General features: G+C 33.7%; 1 protein-coding gene across 2 annotated transcripts in view; it reads left to right on the top strand.

The window, feature by feature from the left end:
* The window catches only part of GMDS (GDP-mannose 4,6-dehydratase), a 741335-nt gene that overhangs the window by 587141 nt on the left and 131609 nt on the right, over positions 1-22585 (top strand). For both annotated transcript variants that reach the window (XM_051970786.1, XM_051970785.1), the window contains exon 8: positions 8113-8231. In XM_051970786.1, coding sequence (XP_051826746.1) covers positions 8113-8231 — 119 coding nt within the window. The remainder of the gene's footprint in view (positions 1-8112; positions 8232-22585) is intronic.

The following is a 22585-nucleotide window of genomic DNA, read 5'->3' as shown; positions in this document are numbered from 1 at the left end:
AAAAAATTCTATTGAGGAAAAAAATGTGAAAATTCTTAATTACCTTTGTATCAGTCTAGGAATTTTCATATGCTCCTAAGATCAGACCCTAATCCCCAAACTTGCCAAATCTGGAGTTGACAGACATAAAATTGTTCTCTGGCTGGAATAGGGAGTAAAGGAATGGAAAATGAGAGTTACTTACAACTCTCTTTATGTTTATATATCATGTATTATGTATATATCATTAAGTAACGAATATAAAATTGCTATAGAAATGTCAATTATTATATAGATAAAGCATCAGTTAGTCATTCAGATAATATTATAAAATAACAGTGTTTAGTGAAAAGGAAATGAAGTCTTTGTTGTTTGTTAAAATTAATATGTGCTGTTGTTTCTTCTTTCACAATCTTCAGTAGTTTAGTATGTTAGTATTACTTTGCTCTTCTCAAATATTATTTTGGTGAGAGAGGACTGACTGTAGAATGTTTTTTTTTTTCTTTCCTGTTTTGTTCTTTGGAATCTTTAAAATATCTGCAGAAATCTTGCCAGGAGAAATGTCTATGACACAGTGTCTTAGAACAAAGGACAAATAATGACAGAATATACAAGACTTAAGGCTAGAATTTTGTTTTTCTTTTTTTAATTCCTTTACTATTATTTTACTGGAAGCTTTTATTTGAATGATGTCTTCAATCACAAATGAAGTAAACAACGATTTAGTAACGGCTATATGCAAAGCACTTTGCTAAACTCTGAAAATACAAATAGAAAAGACAGTCTCTGCTTTCAAGGACCTCCTATCATATGAGAAAGACAGGCACATATGAGAGGTTTCAGCTAAAACCCAGTTAGAAAAGTTTGAGTGGGCTTCTGAAAACTGACTTAAATTTTCAGTGTGACCATTTACACCTCAGAAATGGACAATTGCAACAAATCATTTAATTTATTATTTTGTTGATTGTCTGACTCTTAGTGATCCCATTTAGGATTTTATTCATAAAGATATTGGGGTGGTTTGTCATTTTCTTCTCCAGATCACTTTACATATAAGGAAACTGAGACAGAGTTAAGTGACTTGTCCAGGGTCACACTGGTAGTTAGCATTGTTATTCCCAAGGCTAATTGATTATACCATGCTTCATTGACTCCCAGAAAGCAGTTAGTAAAAATTTCATTGCATTGCACACAGCACCAGAAGCTCTTTTATCATCTCTTGGGGCACAAAAAAACTTTTGGTTAGTAGAGTACTTTTTTGTGAGCTTTATAATGTATATGATCATTAGTATACTACATACTAATTGATTATAAAGTATTCATTATGAAATATCTTTGCAAATATCCAAGTCTTAGGTATTTTCAGAGTTCAGTACCACTAGAGTGATTATTGACAAACTTTTTTGATCATGTACTCTCATTAAAAATTTTTCAGCATATTACATCAACATATGTATATTCATTAATTATATATTCCATGTACTATACTCAAAGAAAAGTAGGATTTTTAGATATTTTAAAAACATAATATCCATTAAGTGTTCAAAAAATCTTTTTACTCTAAAATATTAGTAATGTTATTGGATATGCATTTTTTTTAAATCTTGGTTTAACAGCTTTTAACACAGCTATTTAAATATCTGTTTCTAAGTTTAGTTCATCTCAATACTTGTTTCTCCTGGTTGTTATAACTAAAAAAGATAACTCATGATAATGGGTAGATTCAAATGAAAAAAAGTACAAGTTTTGGGCGAAATTCAGCTATAAGACATCCCTCTTCTCTGATGTCACTTTCCATCAAGAGAGTTGTCTGCAATGATGCTATTAAATAAATAGTGTCTAAATAGTATCTTTTCTAGTCAATTTTATCATGAACTAGTTGTGTTCTTCAAATTACCATGTTCTGCTCAAATTATTACTATCAGTGATCTCACATTATTTCCAAAAGTGTATGTTGCAACCCTTCTCAGGCCACATTGCTCATATCTTTGTCCTCCCATAGGTTTGCCAATGAGGGTTCATCCAACTTGCTGGGAGCTTTTCTTACTTTCTCCTGATATCTTGAAAATACCATTGGAACATACATCAGTTCCTTTTCTCACCAGTTATCCTTTTCTCTTAGTATTTGACTAGTCCATCCTCTCATGACTTAAGTTCATTAATTTGCTTCCTGCATATAAACACCTTTTACCCAGGAAATATGTTATTAGTAAGAACTAATTCAAACTATTTAATATCTTTGATAATTTTAAGGACAACTTCTGCAGAATGACAAAGTACTGAATAACATAATTTATGTATTTATTGGATATTGAACCTACAATCATCCTCCCCAAAGTTACCAAAGGCTACTCATCATTCTGAATTTTAGCACCTTTCTTTTTATTGAAATCTGGAATATTGGAACTGTAACAACTCTTTTATTGGCAGAGCTGTCCCTGAATGACTTATTTAAAGGTCTCCATTTCAACTCCCTTTCTAATGGGAATGTCCTTTTGAATAGTTTGGAAAAACAGAGTTAGGAGGCATTCATTTACTAACCAAGGATGGTTATAAGGCAATATGGTGTAAAATTCAGAACAATAGGGCACTCCACCTTCTTTGGAGCATGAATGGGCCTCTTAGGTTTGCTTCTTGTTTTCTAGTCTAAGACTTGACAAGTGTTCACCCCGTCATGTTGTTCATGGTTGGTCTCTTGTTGGGATTACTAGAAATAGCATCCCCCCCCCAAAAAAAAAAAAAAAAAAAACAACTCTCTTGCTTTGGCCTACTGGGTCCACAGGGTTCTTTCTTTTGCTTTCTGGCAAGTATTTTTTCTGCCCATTACTCTTTGAAACCATTCCTTGCACATGATAGGGACCTATTTGAAATGAAGCCATAGTGGTGAATGGGATCTGAAAAAATGACTACTTCCCAGTGATTTCAAACCATCTTAAGAGGTCACCAAATACCTAAAACAAAGGTTTGTTTTTGTAAATCCTAAATATAACTGTTTTAAGAAAGGTGTCATTTTATAAAAAACATAAGCTTCTAACATCTCAAAAAAAACCCCAACAAGCCTTAAAAGTTAAACCTGTTGCGAGTAGAGAAGATGTTAGCATTATCTGTATCTGTCTTTGTATGAATATATGAGCTGATAGATGGTAAAGTGGTTAGAGTGCCCAGGCCAGGAGTCAGGAAGATCTGAGTTCAACTCAGGCCTCAGACACTTACTAGCTGTGTGACCCTGGGCAAGTCACTTACTCCTGTTTCTCAGTTTCCTCATCTGCAAAAGGAGCTGGAGAAGGAAATGGCGAACCACTCCAGTATCTTTACTAAGAAAACCCCAACTGGGGTCACAAAGAGTCAGACATATTGAAATGACTGAACAAACAAATGTATGAATATACAGGGTATCCCAAAAGTCTTACTGTATTAAAGCTTATGTGAATGAGAGGGAGACAGGATGTGTGTAATTCACCTTAGATTCAAGTAATCAGACATTTATGTAGTAATTACTATATGAAGTATCATGGTTTGGTGGATAGAGAGCTGGTCTTCGAGCCAGGATGAACAGAGCTCTAAGGTCAATAAGTTGTGTAGCCCTGGGTAAGATGCTTGACCTCTTAATGCATGAAGCAAGTCTCTAAGATAGGTTCTTAACTAGCGATCAGGAGGATATATGTATTTGGATGGGAAAAAAATTATATCTGTATTTCAATATAATTGGCTTTTTATATAACTATGTATTTTACATAGATATTCATAGCTATATATTTATATTTATAAACATTTCTCTGAGAATGGATTCTTTTGGGTTCACCAGACTTCCAAAGTGATTGACGACACAGAATAGGTTTAAAAACCTCATTCCAAGACCTTTAATTGCAAAGATGTTGGCCTGTATTAGCAGAAGGAGTTCCTTTCAAGGAGCTCCCTATGCCATTGAAATCACAGACTCAATGTCTCTTCTTGTCTTCATGCAAGATAATGTGTAAAGTCAAATCAAGCACAGATCAATTAGATTTACATTATTTTGGAAACTTCCTCACTAAACTGGAAAATAAATAGCTTCTGCATTGACTGTTCTCAGAATTATACAACACAAAAGCACCAAGCTTAAAAAACGGGAATCAAACATAGTTAAACATAACCTTGATTAACAAATCTTGTTATTCATGGATGACAGCTCAGTTAATAAGTATTTCTGGCTTGGATGCTGAACTGGAGGTTAATGGAGAAGTGGAAGCAATTGTAGACCTGAGAATTTGGAGGCAAACACACCCCACAATCCAAAAGGCATGCACAGAATTGGGAGCAGTTAGTTGGCTGTGGCGATATGATTCAGGTGTTCTCCTTCACCAGTGAAGAGTTACTATGAAAGAACATTAGCTTAAGTGAAAATTGTTTCATATCTATCCATTCTGCTCACTACCTGTATTCCTCATTTGGAAAATTAACTGTTCATTATGGGAAAATTATTTTTCATTATCAGTAATAAAAAAGTGAACATAGTCTATTAACCATCATAATTTAAGTTTATAGAACAAATGTATGTTTTATATATTTGAACTCAATCATTTTTTTCATTCAATAAATATTTTTCTATCTATTAGTATTCAAATCTAAAGTGTATGGAATCCCAAAGGAATGTCAGCATTGCGAGCCTTAAGGGGTGGTTTGATTTAAAAGTTGTTTTATACATTTGTCATTAAAGGATATTATATTACTTTGAAAAACTTGAAGTCTATTGCATTTCTCAAGGACTTTTTTCTCCTTGGTGGTTGATATAAGATAAGTGTTTTTTGACTTGATCTTAAAATCATAATCAAGAATGAAAATAAGTAGGTGGCTAAAGTAACTAAATTATTATATGCAGAAATCCCTAAATGGGTTATATATAGGTTATATAAATATTAGAACTAGAGGGAGTTTGAACCCCATCCTTTTCTTTCTCCTTTTTGGGGGGTGGGGCTATGTGGGAGGGAGATTTCTACAATATATGACCACAAAATAGTTCTGATATCCAAAAGCCAGAGCAAAGCAGTGATTTTATCACAGATTGTGGCCCAGACTATGTCATGGGTCATGTGGTTCAGCATGTGAACAGGAAGATGAGAATTGGTGAACTTTTGCCTCAATTGTGCCGTCCATCAGAGAACAAATGGACCAAAGCAACTTCTGCAGCTGTATACGGAGGTAAATGGATGAATACCTCTCACACAGAGGCTTTTGTGTCCTGGACATGATCTAGCATTATGATGGGATGCACTAGGCCTCAGCTTTGTAGCAAATTACTAACCCATTATCACACTAGAACACAAGATCGTTTATCTTCTAATTCAGAATGTCACCTGTTCTTCATTTACCAGTCAATAACCATTAATTATACTCAGTGGAAATTTAAACAAAGTTTTTCCCCTCTGTGAAAACTAGCAAACCATTTGGTAATGACAAATAAATCTGGAGTTGTGTATCCCCCTCTCTTTCTCATTCCCAGCCTGAAGTCTGGTACAATATGAACTTTAAAGGAAATGCCTAGAAATTGATAGGTCAAAGGCCTCAAATAGTCTGATGGAAAAATAAAGATTCTTGGCACTTACGGTAGTGAAAGTGAGAACCTTCTACAAAGATACATTTCTGTCTGGCTGACAAAAGCAGTATCAGTGAAACGTGTGTGCTTGGTATTTAAAACCATCTGTAACTGCTGGATTGATTTTATCTAATTGAAAAATTAGTAACAAACATTATTTACAGGAATAATGTTATGTTTCCTCTTTTTTTAATAGGCCTTTGTTTTCTTTCATGTAACTATGTGATTTCTTTTGCTATTTCATTTCATATCATTTTAACATTATGAAGTATTTGGGGGAAAAAAAAGAATAAGCCAAGTGGTCCATAAAGCTTTATGTCAATTTCTTCTAATTGTAATAATTGCAAATTGAAGAATAGTAGCTTTTTAATTATTGTTTGTCCTAATTCATCTGATGCTAAAGAAACATGTCAATATAAACTTTGTTCCAAACTGTAATTTACTATTTTATTACTATTTTTGAAAGTCTTTAGTGAATTAAATATTTTAAATATCAGAGTACTAATCTAGGGTTTGGGTTGTGGGATATAGGGGTTGGTAGGCAGGTAAAGCCAACTGATTAGAGAGAGGCTGGCCCAACACAACCAGTTATCTTCACATTTATCCACACCAACAAGTTGAACCCTTCCCCAATCCCAGCCTCCCACCTTCCCAATATTCTATTTGATCAAAATATACTAGATGAAAAGAGATAGTTAGATCTGTTCAAATGTGAAAGTACTACCAATTTTCACAGGATCCTGATGTCTATCCTTTCCTTTAAGTTCCAACTTCTCTTTTATAGCCAAAATATCAAGTTGAAGATAATGTCAGGGTCATATGTAATATGGCCCAGTGACCTGTCTTCCATGGTTTTCTAAAATTGTCCACAAATGAAAGATACAAAACCAATGTTACAGAAGATATTCAGATACAATACTTCTATAAGAATATGGTTGGTTTTATTTTCTTTGAACCTGACATAGTCACTTTGGATTAAAAGGAATTAAAATATTCAGGTGGCATGTCCAAAGAGAAACTGATCTTTCTCAAAAGTTTTGATAAACTCTGATTTGGAGAATATTCACTAGCAACTAAATACCTATTAACATTGTTTTTCTTTAGGATTCTTTTTTTGTTATGGGGGGAAGGGTTTGTTTTGTTTTGACTTTTTTACTGTGTGAAGAAAAAGTTGGATTGTTGAGGTTTTTCAAAATGTTTGTTGATGGATGGTTATAGTATGAATATGGGTCTCTATTGTTTCATATAATAATTATTAATTATTGAAAATTCGACTTTACATCTGGAATATAATCATCATGAAGTGAGGATGAGTGAGGCAAGCAAAACCAAGAAAACATTATACACAGCAACAGCAAGATTAGTAATGATCAGATATGATAGATTTGGCTCTTCTCAGAAATTCATTGATTTAAGGCAATTTCAATAAAATTTGGTTGAACTATACCATCCCAATCCAGAGAAAGAACTATGGAGAGTGATTCAGATTTCAGTATACTATTGTCACCTTATTTCTGTGTGTGTGTGTGTGTGTGTGTGTGTGTGTGTGTGTGTGTGTGTGCGCGCGTGTGTGTGGTGTCTTTTGTTTTGATTTCTCTCTCAACATGATTCATATGATTTTAAAAATGATTTTAAAAAATGATTGTACACTTGTAACCTGAAAAAAAATTCTACTTTCCTCTCTTTACTTTTTAACAGCTCATAATTGCAAATGCAGTACACCTCACAAATTCAGAGAAATAGAGCCTCATTCAAAGAAACAGAAAAACTTATTTCTCAATACAATACAAATATAAAAACCATGAGAATCAATAGGATGGTTTGATGCTAGAAAGATTATAAATCTATTTGCTACAGAAATTGCCATTTTAGTTAAGCATGTCAGTTTGAAACTGGCTCTGACTTTTGCTACTATTTTGTCTCATAATATCTACTTAATATATTTGGGTTTTTTACTTCATTTCTATTTGAAGGGAAAAGATAGAGAACTTTTTTGTGTGTTGTGGAATATTACCTTTAATTTTAGATATATATCTATATGTCTATGCAGGAAGAGCACCTGACTATGAATGTTATCTTATGAAAATATTTAATTGTACAATATATGACTTTTATTTTTTCTGTGAATATTAGGCAATTTCATTTTTAAAAATCTCAGTGCCACAGTTTATTAAACATTTCTGGTTTTATATTACAGAATCCTTCAATGTTAGCTTCCTGGAATTTTAAAGTAATCATTTTGCTGATAAAAGTAATTTCTTCTTTTAAGAACTATCCCTTTTATTTTCAAATTATTTTTTCCCTGTCTTCTAGCTATGCCAAAAGGAAAATTAGATAAAGTCTTCCAACTGCTCTTTCTTCAGTATGATATAGTTGAAGTCATTCTCCTCAGAGCTTTATATGAAACCAGTTATTACCCTGTATGGAAGCCAGGCACATTTTCCTTGTTGTTTGAAACCATACCTAGTTATCTATACATTAGAAATGCAGTAATACCATATCATATTAGATAGAAACCACTTAATGAGATGCTCAGCCTGAGTTTATTTTTCTTTCTTTAGGCTATGTGGCTAATGTTGCAGACCAACGAGCCAGAAGACTTTGTCATTGCTACTGGTGAAGTCCACAGTGTTCGTGAATTTGTGGAGAAATCATTTTTTCACATTGGGAAAACTATTGTGTAAGTCTGCCTGGATTGGGAGCAGGTTTCTGTCCATTTGTCAATCACTTGTGTTTGTGTACAGATTTCCCCTGTGCTAGATTTACCTAGCAGAGAAAGACAGGTATGCTTAATGTTAAATACAGACTTAGCCCTGTCACAGTGAACTTCAGAATCCAAAGATGGCAAATCACTAAGATTGAGCATTTGCAGCCAGGAAGTTTTTGCCCCTGCCTGCGAAGCTCTGAGAAGAGTTTGAGAGCCTTTCATGAAGTTTGAGGTCAGGTTTTAATTGGAGCATTAAAAATATTTGGCAGAATCCCTCATCACAGGAGGGAAATGCTTTCACAAAGGTAGGGGGTAGCCTTAAAATTAATCCTCATGAAATTTGGCAAGTCACTTTTATCCTTGATGCTATTTAGTTTTCATTTCACTTGTCATTTTGCTTCACTATAGCCCAAGAATTAAACACCTCTTTTAAGATTAATTTAGCATTCCATATAAAATGTTCTAGTAAGAAACATTTTCTTAAAAAAAAAAAAATACCCTTTTCTCACCTCTAAACTTCCTTTGGGCCCATAATATTGGTTATCCCAGCCCAGTGTAGGAGACTGAACAAAAACTAATCATTCTTATTTAGTTAATGAAATCTACCTAAATTTATCCATATAACAAATTTCATTGAAATTAGTTTGAAATGACTAAACGCCTTTTTGAAAATTTATCTTTTTATATTAATATGACAGAAGGAAAGATATGAAAGTACATGTTGGTAGCTTTTTCTGGTCCAGACTTATGATTTCATCAATGTAATGAACTCCAGGTATAGAAAATTCCTCCACCAATTCATTGGCAACAAGATATGTAGGCACTGAAGGATTAATTGACTTGCCCTTCATCACTTAAGTCAGTATAAATCAGAGAACCCATCTCTTCTTGGCTGAGAGGTCTAGCCCTCTATTTATCCACATTGTGATGTCTCTTATAAAACCATCAAGTATGGACAGAATCAGCCAGCTACTTCAAACATTATTCTGAAAGAAAGAAATAGAAAGATGAGAAATACTGATACATTGAGTTAAAATAAAGACTTTCTTCATTTGCTTAACAAGAATCTTTCCTGTGGTGGGGCACTATAATCCTGATTCGTGCCATCAGAGTTAAGAACCCCTGTCATCGACATTCCCATTACACAGCTCTTCTATTTCTGAGTCATGAAAGAAAATATTGAGCTGGGGGTGCAGAATGTTTACAATGCATATTCTGCATAGTTTGACAGAAAATACAAAATTCCTTCTCAAGGCCAGATAATAAAATCATGATGGCTTTGTGAATGCTTTGTGTAATTTATATTTTATTGTTTATTATTTTTTCAATTTCCCTCCTTCTGTATCTTCTTTGGGCCCTCTGCATCAACATACCAATCTCAGCTGGAAGAAGGAGAGGAAAGCCACAGGCTCCTTCATGATGCTATGCCAAGGCTGTTCCTTAGGCCATCAAAATCACTGGGTTGCAGCTGGTGAACTTTCAAGAGGGCCAATAAGTTTTACTTGGGAACAATATCTCAACAAAACTGTGCAGAAATGAACAAAGAACACATTATGATTTGAACAACATTTGAAAATTGGTAGGGTTAGAGGGGAGGTAATTTAGAGAATGTTTTGACTTAAGTTACTTTAGAGACCATTCAAGTTTAGGGAATTTGTTTGCATAGAACTTCAGTATCCTTTTCAACTTACACTTTGATACTCTCATGGATCTTTGATTTTGATAAACATGGATAGTATTTTCACTGGTGCATTTTACAGCCTCTCATGCCTTCTCATCCTGTGTAAGTCTCATCCACATTCTTCATTGGAGGACCCATCCAAAATGCTCATGACCTTTCTCTAGGTTTTTGTTTTGTAGTTTTTGTTAATATTTTGACAATATCAGTGCATCTCTTATTCCTTTTTCTGATCTCATAATTGGCCTGTGCATTTCCTCCTAGTCAAGCATGTTACTGATGACATTTTTCATGATACTTCTTGATCATAAACTGTCACTGATAACTTGTGCAACCTGTAGTCTGTTACATATATCATGCATTGGTCCATTGCCCTGTGAGCAACTCATGGGTTTGATTATGTAATGAATTCATTGTAATGGTCTGTTTTTGCAGCACTAGAAAAATATTGGTATTAAGAAGATGGTTATTTGTTAGACACTAGCTTGGAACTGGTGAAACTACTACAGCTTTCCCAATAGAATCAAGCCTGTTTTCTGACCCCTGTTCAGTTCTAAGCCCACCTTATTGATCTTCTGAAGTGCCTGGACAAGATAATATGTACCTGTAGATTTGCATTTCATAATGTGGATCATAGTCATTCTTCATCTATTTGGTTTTTTACTTTCTGGATTGTTAGACTAGTCTCTTCTTAGTGGTCACATCTCATTGAGGTAGATCAGTACTATATCAAGGTTCCAGTTGTACTTGTTGATTACAGACTCTTCATGAGTCAGTTTAAGTTCTTTATTTCACAATTTTTGTGCCTATGCCCTTCATCCTTGCTTATGAATTATATAATAGGAAATGAAATGAAAACAGTCAACAGGGTTAAAACATGCTTTTAGTAGATGGAAACTGATTAATACTTAAAATTAATATAGTTTAACATGCCAGGTAAGTGTTGCCTTTCAGAATAGGCTTGCATTGTTACATTTTAATTTTTAATCTCCACATCTCCTAGACTCACAGAATTTATTTATAAAATCAGATTTATCATATCAATTTAAAGCTCACATATTTAGGAAAACTATATTTGCCATTTGTGTATAGCTTTGCCATCACCATTTGTTCACAAATAAGGTATATTGAATTAGAGGACAAGACAATATAAAATCCAGAAAGTAATAGGAAAACAAAGGCCACTCTGTGAGTAAAGAAACTGTTTCTCAGAGATGAAATAAGACTATTCAGTCTGGGCCTGCTTCTCCTGATAGGCACTTTTCTCTAAGTTAATAAGGGAAAAAATTATAAATATTTATTTAGCACCTACCACATTTCAGACTTTTGCTGAGCACTTCACAAATCTCTCATTTGTTCCTCACAACAACCCTATGAAGAGAGATATTACAATTATCCCCATTTTGCATTTGAGGAAATTGAGTCAGATAGATATTAAATGATTTGTCTAGGATTGTGTAGCTATTGCATGTCTAAGAACCCAGATTTTCTTGACTCCAAACCTGGCACTCTAGTCACTTTACTGTTAAGATAACCAATTACAATCATTTTATGTGAAAGTTAATATATAGATCAGTTATCATAATGAGATCAAAAGAGTCTAAAATACTGTTGTAAAAAAAAAAAACTTCTCTTAATTAATTGCTACATGGAGAGCTCTGGCAGTCGAGGGCAACATTAACAGATACATTTTTTGGTAAAAATCTCACAGAGGATTGTTGAAGATTATGAGCAGTTTTACATAATAAAATAGGCAAAGCAAAAGAGAGCAAGACCAGTTTAAAACAATCCAAGCAAAGAGAAGATAGGCAGATAAAAATTGCAGAAATTTTTATGACTCATTAGAATCTAGGTAAATAAAGATATTGCATTTGGTTACAGTCATGAAAATAAGAGAGGAGATAGAAAAGGCATTGAAAAGAGCAAAGATCAGAAAAAAAGCAGGTAAATATGTATGTGTATATATACATATAGGTATGTGTCTATACAAATATACATATAAGACAGATAAGACTGGTGCTATTATGATTGACTTTTCACAGTAGAAACTAAGAGATAGTTTTAAAAGAAAAGAGGAAATGTAGGACATTATTTTTTAACAGTTAGGGCAAAGGCAGTGCATAAGGATATTTGAAAACCAAGGAGAGGATGTTAAAGGAGCAAGTTTCCATAAAATAGAAGGAAATTGTATTTAAACCCCACCTTACTAGCTGGGCAAGTTGCTTAAGATGTCCAAACTTCAGTTTCTTCAACTATACAATTGGAAGAATAATTCTCACACTAACAAATAAGTTCAGTTTTATATGGGGTGAGGAAGGGGGTATGTGTAGAGACCTGATACATCTATCAGAAAGGCAAATCATGCATTTAGCCAGAAAGAAGTATGACTTCAGAACTCTACAAGGGCCCCTACCCCCAAGACCTAGGAAAAGAGCCATAATCATTAAAAAAGACTCCATGAAAAGAGAAGAGTTTTCATCCAATCAGGATATTTGAGTTACCCCTTTGCCTCATGTGCTCTCCTACTTGGAATCTACTTTTTTCTAGATAGACCATGTACCTGTAGGATGTGACATTTTTATACTGTCTTCTTACTATACCATCTCAGTATATATTCCTTTTTAAAAATTTTATTTTAATGGTATATTATTTTTCTGATTATAAGATGGTTTTCAACATTTATTTTTGTAAGATGTTTGTTTTAACTTTTTTCCTCCCTCCTTCCTTCCCTTCCTCACCTCTCTTCTCCCCAAGACAGCAAACAATCTAAGTTGTCCATATACCATCAATTTTTAACATATTTCCATTACATATCTCTTTTTAAAAGCTTAAACAAAACCTAAAAAAGGGGAAAAGGAAAAAACAGCTGAAATAGATCATGCTGGATATAACACTTTTATAATTATTGAGGTATTGTCCCTCAGAAAGAAAGATAGAGGGTAAAAAAGAAACCTGGCATTTTAATAACTACCAAGAAAGAAAGATCAACAGAACAACTACTGATCTGTATGCTTATTTTCTCATATAAATATTCTTATATTTCTGTCTATGTATATATTCAATCCATCCTTGAAGAGGGTATTATAAAGAAACAAACAGACTTTTATAAACAATATTCCAGAGTAGGCCATGTTTCCCTCCCACCACTGAATGGAAGATGGTGGAGAAGGCAAAATCCCATTATGCTTGTTTGTTTACTATTTAATTTTTTTTTAAATTTCCTATTACTTCCAGGATTAAGCATAAAGCCTCCTATTTTGATGTTTAAAACTCTTCACAAACTAACCCCTTCCATCCTCCAGTCTTTTTTCATACCTGCCCCCTCTCCCTATATATTTATAATCCTGCCCCCCTGACCTGCTCATCATTTGCTGTTCCTTATTTTTCATCTCTTTATATTGTTTCTTATGTTCTCGACTTTCACATTAATTGTTTCCCATGTCTGGAGGATACTTCTGCTTCTTATTTTCTCTTACTTCAAGATTTTTAAAATTCCACCTTCTGCAGGAGGCTTCTTTTACTCACCCCCACTGACTACTAATGCCTTTATTTCTAAGCTTATCTTCATCTGCTCTCCAAAAAAATAAAATAAAATAAAATAAAGCCTTAGTACGCTTTTCAGCTTTTAATAACAGAAAGCTTCACTTAAGACTTTTTTATTTTATTCATACCTAGTTCTCTTATCAGGTGCAGCTAGATAGCTTGTTGGATAGAACACTGGAGTCTGGAATCTTGAAAACTTATTTTCCTGCGTTCAGATCCAGCTTAGCAAGTCTCTTACCTTCTGTTTCCTTAGCTTCCTCAGCTATAAAATGGGGAACATAACAGCCCTACCTCACAGGGTCTTCATGGTAATTGAATGAGATAACATTTGTAAAATGCTTAACCCAGTATCTGTTTTATGGAGAACTCACACAGGGCAACGGCTCACATGGTAATCAGAAAAAGTGATACAAGGACACTCTCAGAGTCTCTCTTAAGAACTTTAGGATTGTTTGTATGACATGGGACACACCAGCACAGGACTGTCCAGCATAGTGTGCCTTCATCAGAGAAAGTACTGTCTCTATGAGCAAAGTAGAATTGAATTAGCCCAAAGGAAACATGAGATGTGTAATGTTAGAGAAGCGACCCTAAATTTTCATAGGGATTAATTGTGCCCAGCCTATGGCAGAGCATTCCAAACGCATCTTGGTCTGATCGTACATACTGTGGCCCAACTCTAATGTAGTGATGTCATTTTTAGTCCTCTTGGAGAAAGAAAGCAATCATTATCACCATCTATAAAATGCTTAGCATGTAATAGGTGCTAGATAAATGATAATTTATTATTATTATCATCATTATTGTTTGTCTCCCCTTTTATAATGTGAGCTTCTTGAGGGAAGAGACTATTTATACCTTTTTGTGGATTCACACCAGGCATAATGCCCGCTGTAGGGAAGGGATTTAATAAATTTGTGCACTATAATGATTTTCTTCCAACAAGATGTTTCCTATATCTATATCATAATTATACAAAAATTCCTTGAATGATATAACAAATGAGATAATTGTTTACAGTAACCTTATGACCACTAATATAAAGCAAATAGAAATATTTGCTCATCTCCGACATCATCATGAAAAATATTCATTATGGAATACAATCTGAAGAGAATTTCTCTTATGAGATTCTTCTCATGCCTCTGTATGCAGAGAAAATGGTGGAGAACTGAGAAATCACATTTCTATTCAAGGAGCCTAACTATCCAGTCTCAAATCCTTTGCCATTATTTTAACTTTTTTGAAATTTATTATAAAATAGTGTAAAAAATTTTTGTTTAGAAGGGGTGAAGTAGGGATCTACTAAGAGGACTAGTGGAGAGTCATTACTTCCTGTGCCATTGTGAAATTAATTAAATTACTGAAGTCATTTCTAATTCAGCCCTTTCGCTGACAGGAAAGCCTCTGATCCACAAATATTTTCTTCTGTTACATTGAGGGGGGGGGCATTTTTCCTTCTAATTATTATTAATGAAGTATTATAAGAGGGAAACACTTCCCTGCTATAACTTAAATGATAGTAGAATAAAACAAACAGGCAAACGCTTGTCTTGCCTAATTCTCTGTCATTTATCTTATTAAATAAGAATAGGGTTTCAAGAATAACCTACAACCATTAGGTACCTAGGTATCTTACAGACTACTCTCTACTAAAGAATGAAATAGACTTTTTGAGTCTGTGAAAAGGCTGCCTTTTGTTGCTCTATATTTTATTTGATAATAGAAATAACATATTTCTAAAGGGTAAGCTGAATATAAAAATCCTATTAAGTGAGAAGTAAATTTTCTACATTGGCATTTAAGCAGATACATTGAAGTCATGTCTTTTTCTGTGGTATTTCTGTGGGATCAGTTCAAAAGACTGATGTGAAGAAACAAAAAGTTCATTGACTTAGATCTTTTTTTAATAGCGTTTTATTTTTTCCAAATACATGTAAAGACAATTTTTAACATTCAGTTTTTTTGAGTTCAAAATTTTCTTCTACCCTCTCTAAGATGATTGGTATATGTGTAATCATGTAGAACTTATTAACATACTATTCAAGTTGTGAAAGAAAAAAGTTTGCAAAATAATTACAGTTTGTAAAAGGAAGAAACCATGAAAAAAATAATAAGTGAAAATAATATTGTTCAATCTACATTCAGGATCCATCAATTTTTTCTGTTGAGGTGGATAATATTTTATTTTCCATCATAAGTCTTTTGGAATTGTCACCACACAATAACTAATTTAGATCTTTAAATGACATATGCAAGAACTTCTAAACATATGCAAACACAATGTAAATCATCTTTTCTACTCCCAGCAGGGAGCTACAAATGACAGAAATCAAGCCTGGATATAGCACCAGTGCAAAAGCACTTTAAACTTCCAGGACAGGGAACTAAGGAAGAGAGGAAGCAGGAAAGGACACAGGTGGAAGGGGTAATCAGCACTCACTAAACCTGAGAGAAAGAGTCCAGCATTCAGCTGGGGCCAGTTCTGTCATCAGAAGAGTCACTTGAAGCAAACACTTAGACTGGGATGATGCATGGGATGATGCTAAGATGCTTTGAAATCCAACCCTGAAGGAACTCACCATCAAAGAAGACTGAGTCAAAAAGTAATTTAAAGGGTAAAATTGGGGGGAAGGGACTGAAATTACCAAAGATCTCAGAAAGAATAAAATTCAAAGACCTTGAACATAAGCAAATAAATCAACAAAGAAAGTATTAACAGCAAAAGGAAATGTGGCCTACAGACCTGGTAAACTAATTTAGGCCTCTATGAATAAATATTACCAAAGGAAAAGGAAAATGACTCAACACTTGATGAGACAGACTACCCAGTCTTTGAATTTGAGAAGAACATGAAACAACAACACTATTTCTAAGTAGTTTAAAAGAAAAATGAGAATTATGAGAGCAGAAGTTTTGATCTGCACAGTAGAAATAATTAGCAGAATAGAAAACTTGAATCTGCAAGGTAGAGAATAACTGATTAGGAATCCACAGAAGTGAAGGACAATCTAGAAAAAGAAAAGTAAAAATCAATAACACTAAAAAAAATTAAAAAAAAGCATTCTCTCAATTCAACTAAACTATATTGATCTTGAAGACAACACATTTAGAGACAATCTGAGCATTATTCTTCCAGAATAACAACAATTAAAGAAATATTACAAGAAAATTGTCTGGAACTTCTGGACACAGAAAAGTAAATATCAATTGAGAGAATGATGAATCTCTTCCAGAAAAAGACAAACACAGAAAATGAAAGTGAGAAGAGATAAGAAGGAATAAACAAGTGTGGCATGATCCTTTAAGAATAACCTTAGGACCATTATAGTTCAATAACTTTGTGCTGATTGATACAGTCATTAATTGAGACTATGGCAAGAGGAAAATCCAATAAAGGGTAAAACTTCTGCAAGGCTAGATAGATTGAGTGGAGATGATGAGTGAAAGGGAGAAGGAAGGAGTAGTCAAATCTTATTTTTTCTGCCAAGTAGAATGACCATTGAATGAAAATTGATGGTACAAAAGTAGTTAATAGGTTGCCCAAACCCCAAATAAGAAAGGATTTTTTAAAATAATTCCTAGCTATTTTCAATAAACTCATCTCCCAGTCTGAAAGAACTACATGCCAGTATACTGAAAAAACTAACAACTGTTATTGTTGAGCAATTTGTTGTATTTGAAAAATTGTAGAGAAAAAATAAGGTGTAGCAAAAATAAGCAAATATCTCATGAGGAAAAAGAAAATGAGATGAGTCTGCAAACCATTGATTTTGATTTTCATTTCTGGCAAAAGTTTGGCACTTATTACTAAAGAAATGATTTGAAATTATTTCAAAGGAGAGAAGTACAACTTCTGGGCCATATAAAACACAAGATGAAGTATTAAATATTTTCTTCAGTCCCCACTGACTATCATTAAAATTCCTAAGAGCTATAACAATTTCTGCAGAATCTATAGGACAAAAAGCAAAAAGGCCAACAAGGTAACAGCCTTGATTAGCCATAAAAAATGCTATTCTGCACCCCTCACCCAATATCATCTAGCTCTGGCAAGATTCATAAATATACCCATACTTTTGTCCTTTCTGATCTATTCAGAGATTTCCCTCTTGCTGAAGAATTTCTGCTAGTATACCCCACTTTTACCCATCCTTCAATGTCTTCTTACAACTATCAAAGAACATTAGGTCTCAGCACTGTGAGTAAGAGGAGGAATGTCAGATTAATAGAAATTCTGCCCAGAACAAATTCTAATACCCCCTAAATTTGCAAAAAGGAACAAATGCAAATTCAGTCTCGCCATTGCACTAGAGAAAAAAGGTGATCTAGGGCAGGGAACTAGAGTGTGTGGCTGTACTGAGTCTGAAGTAAAGAAAACTGGAATTCAGCTGGGGCCAGTCCTATCTCCACCAAGAATCTTTTTGGAAAAGAACCAAGACCAGTGAAAAACAAACTTCCAGTGTAGGAGGAAGTTGAGACTGCCTTTTAATTTAGACCTGTGAGTTAACCCACCATTTAGAAAGAAATCAGAAAGTGAACAACAGAGCTAAAAACAAAATATTTCAAAAAGAAAATTAAGTTAAAAATCTGGAACACAAGTAAATAATTCAGTAAAGAAGATGCAAAAATTTAAAGACAAAATGAGTTCCAAGATATCCAAGACATTACAAACCTATTGAAATAGATATTGCAAGACAAAGCAAATTGAACCAAATCAAATGGAACAACCTATGAATTGCTAAGAGAACATTAAATCATAGCTGGGTATTCCATAATGATTTCCATAATGATTTAAGAGAGAAGTCAAACTCATGAGAAAAATTAGAAGGAAATAAATGGCAGAATTTATGTCTTACAAAACATAAATAATTAACATAATATGAAGACTTTTCTAGGTGACAATCTAGAAGGAGGGAAGCAAAAAGTAATAACACTGAAATATCTTCTCTGAGTAAACAGAATCCATTTATCTCATAGAATATATATATAGAAAAAAAAATAAGGATCTTATACCTCTAAGAAAAGTGTGACAAGTCAAGAAGCATGTACACCACAAGGAAAGAAATAATGCAACTAAACTGCCCAGGGGAGGAGTAGAGGGAAGGATACTCATCAACAGAATCTACATATTACCACCAAAGGAAAAAACTCCAAGATATTTAGTGCATAAATTGTACACTTCCAAGGATGGATAACAAATTCTGGAAGCAACTGGGGGAGGAAAAAGACATTCAAAAATGAAATTCAGTTAAGACAAGACTATTTGGCACCCACCAAAGACCAAAGGAGGGAGTGGAATAACATTTGGATATTCAAAAAATGCAATCAAAATGAAAGAAAGAAAGAAAATCTGAGACCAATCATCAATTAAAAAAAGATAGGTGTTGAATAAAAAAAGAGTCATTTGAAGCTTTGCTATAGGGGGGGAAATACAAATGTGAGCTTGTTATTCTACTTGCAAACACAACAAAAAAAGAAACACTAAAGGTAGGTAAATAAAGTACCAAGAAAAAAATAAGTAATGAAATAAACTTACTCATCTCTAGAGATTGTTAAAGGGGAAAAAAAAGAAATAATAGGTCATTTAATGAGTTTAAAGAAAATAGCAAGAGATAAAGATGGTAGCAGAACTTAAAGAAATAAAGGAAGTGATAGTGGAGGAATAGACTTGAAATTCCAAGAACTAAATACTATATCCTCATTTGTTCTGGCAAATCAATGTATTTTTCAGAATCAAATTTCAGAATGAGAGGATATATAAAAAAGGGGAAAGAAAACAGAAGACAACAAGGAAGATATACTATGTCCAAATCTAATCTATGGCTAAATAAAAGAGAGAAAATAGTTCCTGAAGTCTCTAAGAAATAAGAGCTACAGGAGAATAGGAGTGGCAAAGACAAGGACTGAAATAAAGAAAGGGGGAGATTTTCAAGCCATTCTCCAATTGATAAATGGTCAAAGGATATGAACAGACAATTTTCAGATGAAGAAATTGAAACTATTACCACTCACATGAAAGAGTGTTCCAAATCACTATTGATCAGAGAAATGCAAATTAAGACAACTCTGAGATATCACTACACACCTGTCAGATTGGCTAAGATGACAGGAAAAAATAATGATGAATGTTGGAGGGGATGCGGGAAAACGGGGACACTGATGCATTGTTGGTGGAGTTGTGAACGAATCCAGCCATTCTGGAGAGCAATCTGGAATTATGCCCAAAAAGTTATCAAACTGTGCATACCCTTTGATCCAGCAGTGTTTCTATTGGGCTTATACCCCAAAGAGATACTAAAAAAGGGAAAGGGACCTGTATGTGCCAAAATGTTTGTAGCAGCCCTGTTTGTAGTGGCTAGAAACTGGAAAATGAATGGATGCCCATCAATTGGAGAATGGCTGGATAAATTGTGGTATATGAATGTTATGGAATATTATTGCTCTGTAAGGAATGACCAGCAGGATGAATACAGAGAGGCTTGGAGAGACCTACATGGATTGATGCTAAGTGAGATGAGCAGAACCAGGAGGTCATTATACACTTCGACAACGATATTGTATGAGGATGTATTCTGATGGAAGTTGATTTCTATGACAAAGAGACCTAACTGAGTTTCAATGGATAAATGATGGACAGAAACAGCTACACCCAAAGAAGGAATACTGGGAAATGAATGTGAACTATTTGCATTTTTTATTTTCTTCCCGAGTTATTTTTATCTTCTGAATCCAATTCTCCCTGTGCAGCGGGAGAACTGTTCGGTTCTGCAAATATGTATTGTATCTAGGATATACTGCAACATATTTAACATATATAGGACTGCTTGCCATCTTGCGGGGGGGGGGGGTGGAGGGAGGGAGGGGAAAAAACGAAACATAAGCGATTGCAAGGGATAATGTTATATAAAAATTATCTTGGCATGGATTCTGTCAATACAAAGTTATTATTAAATAAAATAAAATTTAAAAAAAAAAAAAGAAAGAAAGAAAGGGGGAGATTTTGAACCAATGAAGGAAAGATATCCCACTGAATAGCATGTTCGTGGATTATATTCTATAATGGAAGATGGTGACCTTACAATAGATTGAATCTGAAATGGATTTAGGATGAAAATGGAAGAAATTTACTGGAAGCAATGGGAAAACTAAAAAAATGAAAAATGGAAGCAATCTTAATATTAAATTTCTGAGATAAGGAAATATGTGTTTTATATCCAAGATTTAAGACAACAGAAAAAGATAATACCAAAAGTCGTTCAAAAAACAACTGATCTAAGGATATGAGCAGTTATCAAAAAATACAAAATAATAAGTCATATGAAAAGATATTCTAAATCACCAATAATAAAAGAAATACAAATTAAAACAATCTTGATACTTCACTTTACACCCTTCAAATTGCCCCAAATGACAAAAGATGGGAAGAATCATCATAGGAGAAATCATCTTGTAGGGATAGGAACACTGATATTCTTTTAGAGGAGGAATTATACAAATAAAGTGATTAAAGCAGCCAAAGATTCAATTACTAGCTATATAATTCTAAGGAGTCATTGATTAAAAAAAAAGAAAGACTCCTCATACACCAAAATATTGATAGCTAAACAAAGTGTATATATGAATATAATGGAATACTAATGAACAGTAAAAAACAACCAACATAACAAATACAGAGAAACATGGAAAGATTTATGAACAATGCAAAATGGAATAAGCAGAGACGGAAAATGGTATAAGCACAAGGACTATAACAGTGTAAGTGGAAAGAATAACAAACACAAAGCAATCAAATCTATATGATGCAAAATCAGAAACAATTTATATTTAAGGTATGTTTAGGAGATTCCTCTTTCTATTCCTCTGCAGAAGTATAGGATCCATGGCTTAAGAACTTTGTTTTTAACGTCTGTTTCAAAATAGCAATCAGTTTTGCAGCATGTTCTTTTTCTTCATTTTAAATTATTAATTATATTTCAGGTGTATCAAACTCAACAGCCAATAAAATCCTGATGCACCCAACTGTACTAAAATATAATTGAGAAATTCAACAAAGTAAATAAAATAATATAACCAAAAAAACCCCCAAAATTAAAAAAAAATAAAATACAATTAAAATAGATGTTAATTCATGCTGACTTCAGGGATTTGTTTCTATTTGAGTCCCAATACCATTGTTACAAAGAATGGCTTCTAGGGAGATGAAGGGGAAGAGATTCAGTGAGTAAAAATCTATTATCTAAAAATAAAAAGAAGAGAGGAGTGATGATGATGAAAACTCATGGTTCATATTCATGTGCTGTTTGACCTCTGAAAGTTTTGTGTGCTGCACACAGTGCTGCAAGTTACTTGTTAATGATTATTCTCTATCCCTTTTTTTGAAAAGTGAAAGAAAATTTAAAGGAAAATTTTTTGAGGGTTTAATGAGTTCATCATAAGAATCAGTGCACATGATCACTTTGAATATGTATTAAGTTACCTATGTAGATGGTTTATCAACTCATCATCCATACACACAAACACACACACACACATTATTGTAAAGTTCTTTGAGAGCAGAGTATCATGTTGTTTCTTGTTTTTGTTTCATCAAGACCTGGCACAGCTTTTAATTTGTTGTTGTTCAGTTATTTATTTATATCTGGCTCCCCTATGAGGTTTTCTTGGCAAAAATACAAGAGTCATTTGCCATTTATTTCTCCAGTAGAGTTAAGTGACTCGGTTAGGGTCACACAGCAAGTGAGTATCTGAAGTCCTATTTGAATTTGTGGTTTCCTGAATCCACGTTCTACCTTCTGAGCCACCTAGCCACTCCTCTTAATAGAGGTGACGCTTCACATGTTTATTGATTTGAGCTGAATTAAATTAAATTTTATTTCTTATTCAAATCTCACTGCATTTCATTAACAGTAGGATACAATGCATTTGATTATAAAGCATGTCCAGTGAGAATTCTATAGTCCACATCTTGGAATGTAATTCAACATTTGGAAAGAGCCTGAGAACTCAGGGCAATTTAAAGTATGACCAATGTTTGTGACTTCTGTAAATGGTCATCCAACCTCTGGACAGTTCTACAGATGGGAAACCTACTACCTGTAATTCC

The sequence above is a fragment of the Antechinus flavipes genome, chromosome 1, assembly GCF_016432865.1.
Source record: "Antechinus flavipes isolate AdamAnt ecotype Samford, QLD, Australia chromosome 1, AdamAnt_v2, whole genome shotgun sequence".
NCBI lineage: Eukaryota > Metazoa > Chordata > Mammalia > Dasyuromorphia > Dasyuridae > Antechinus > Antechinus flavipes.
Note: the sequence above shows the minus strand (reverse complement) of the source record. Positions and strands in the feature narration are given on the sequence as shown.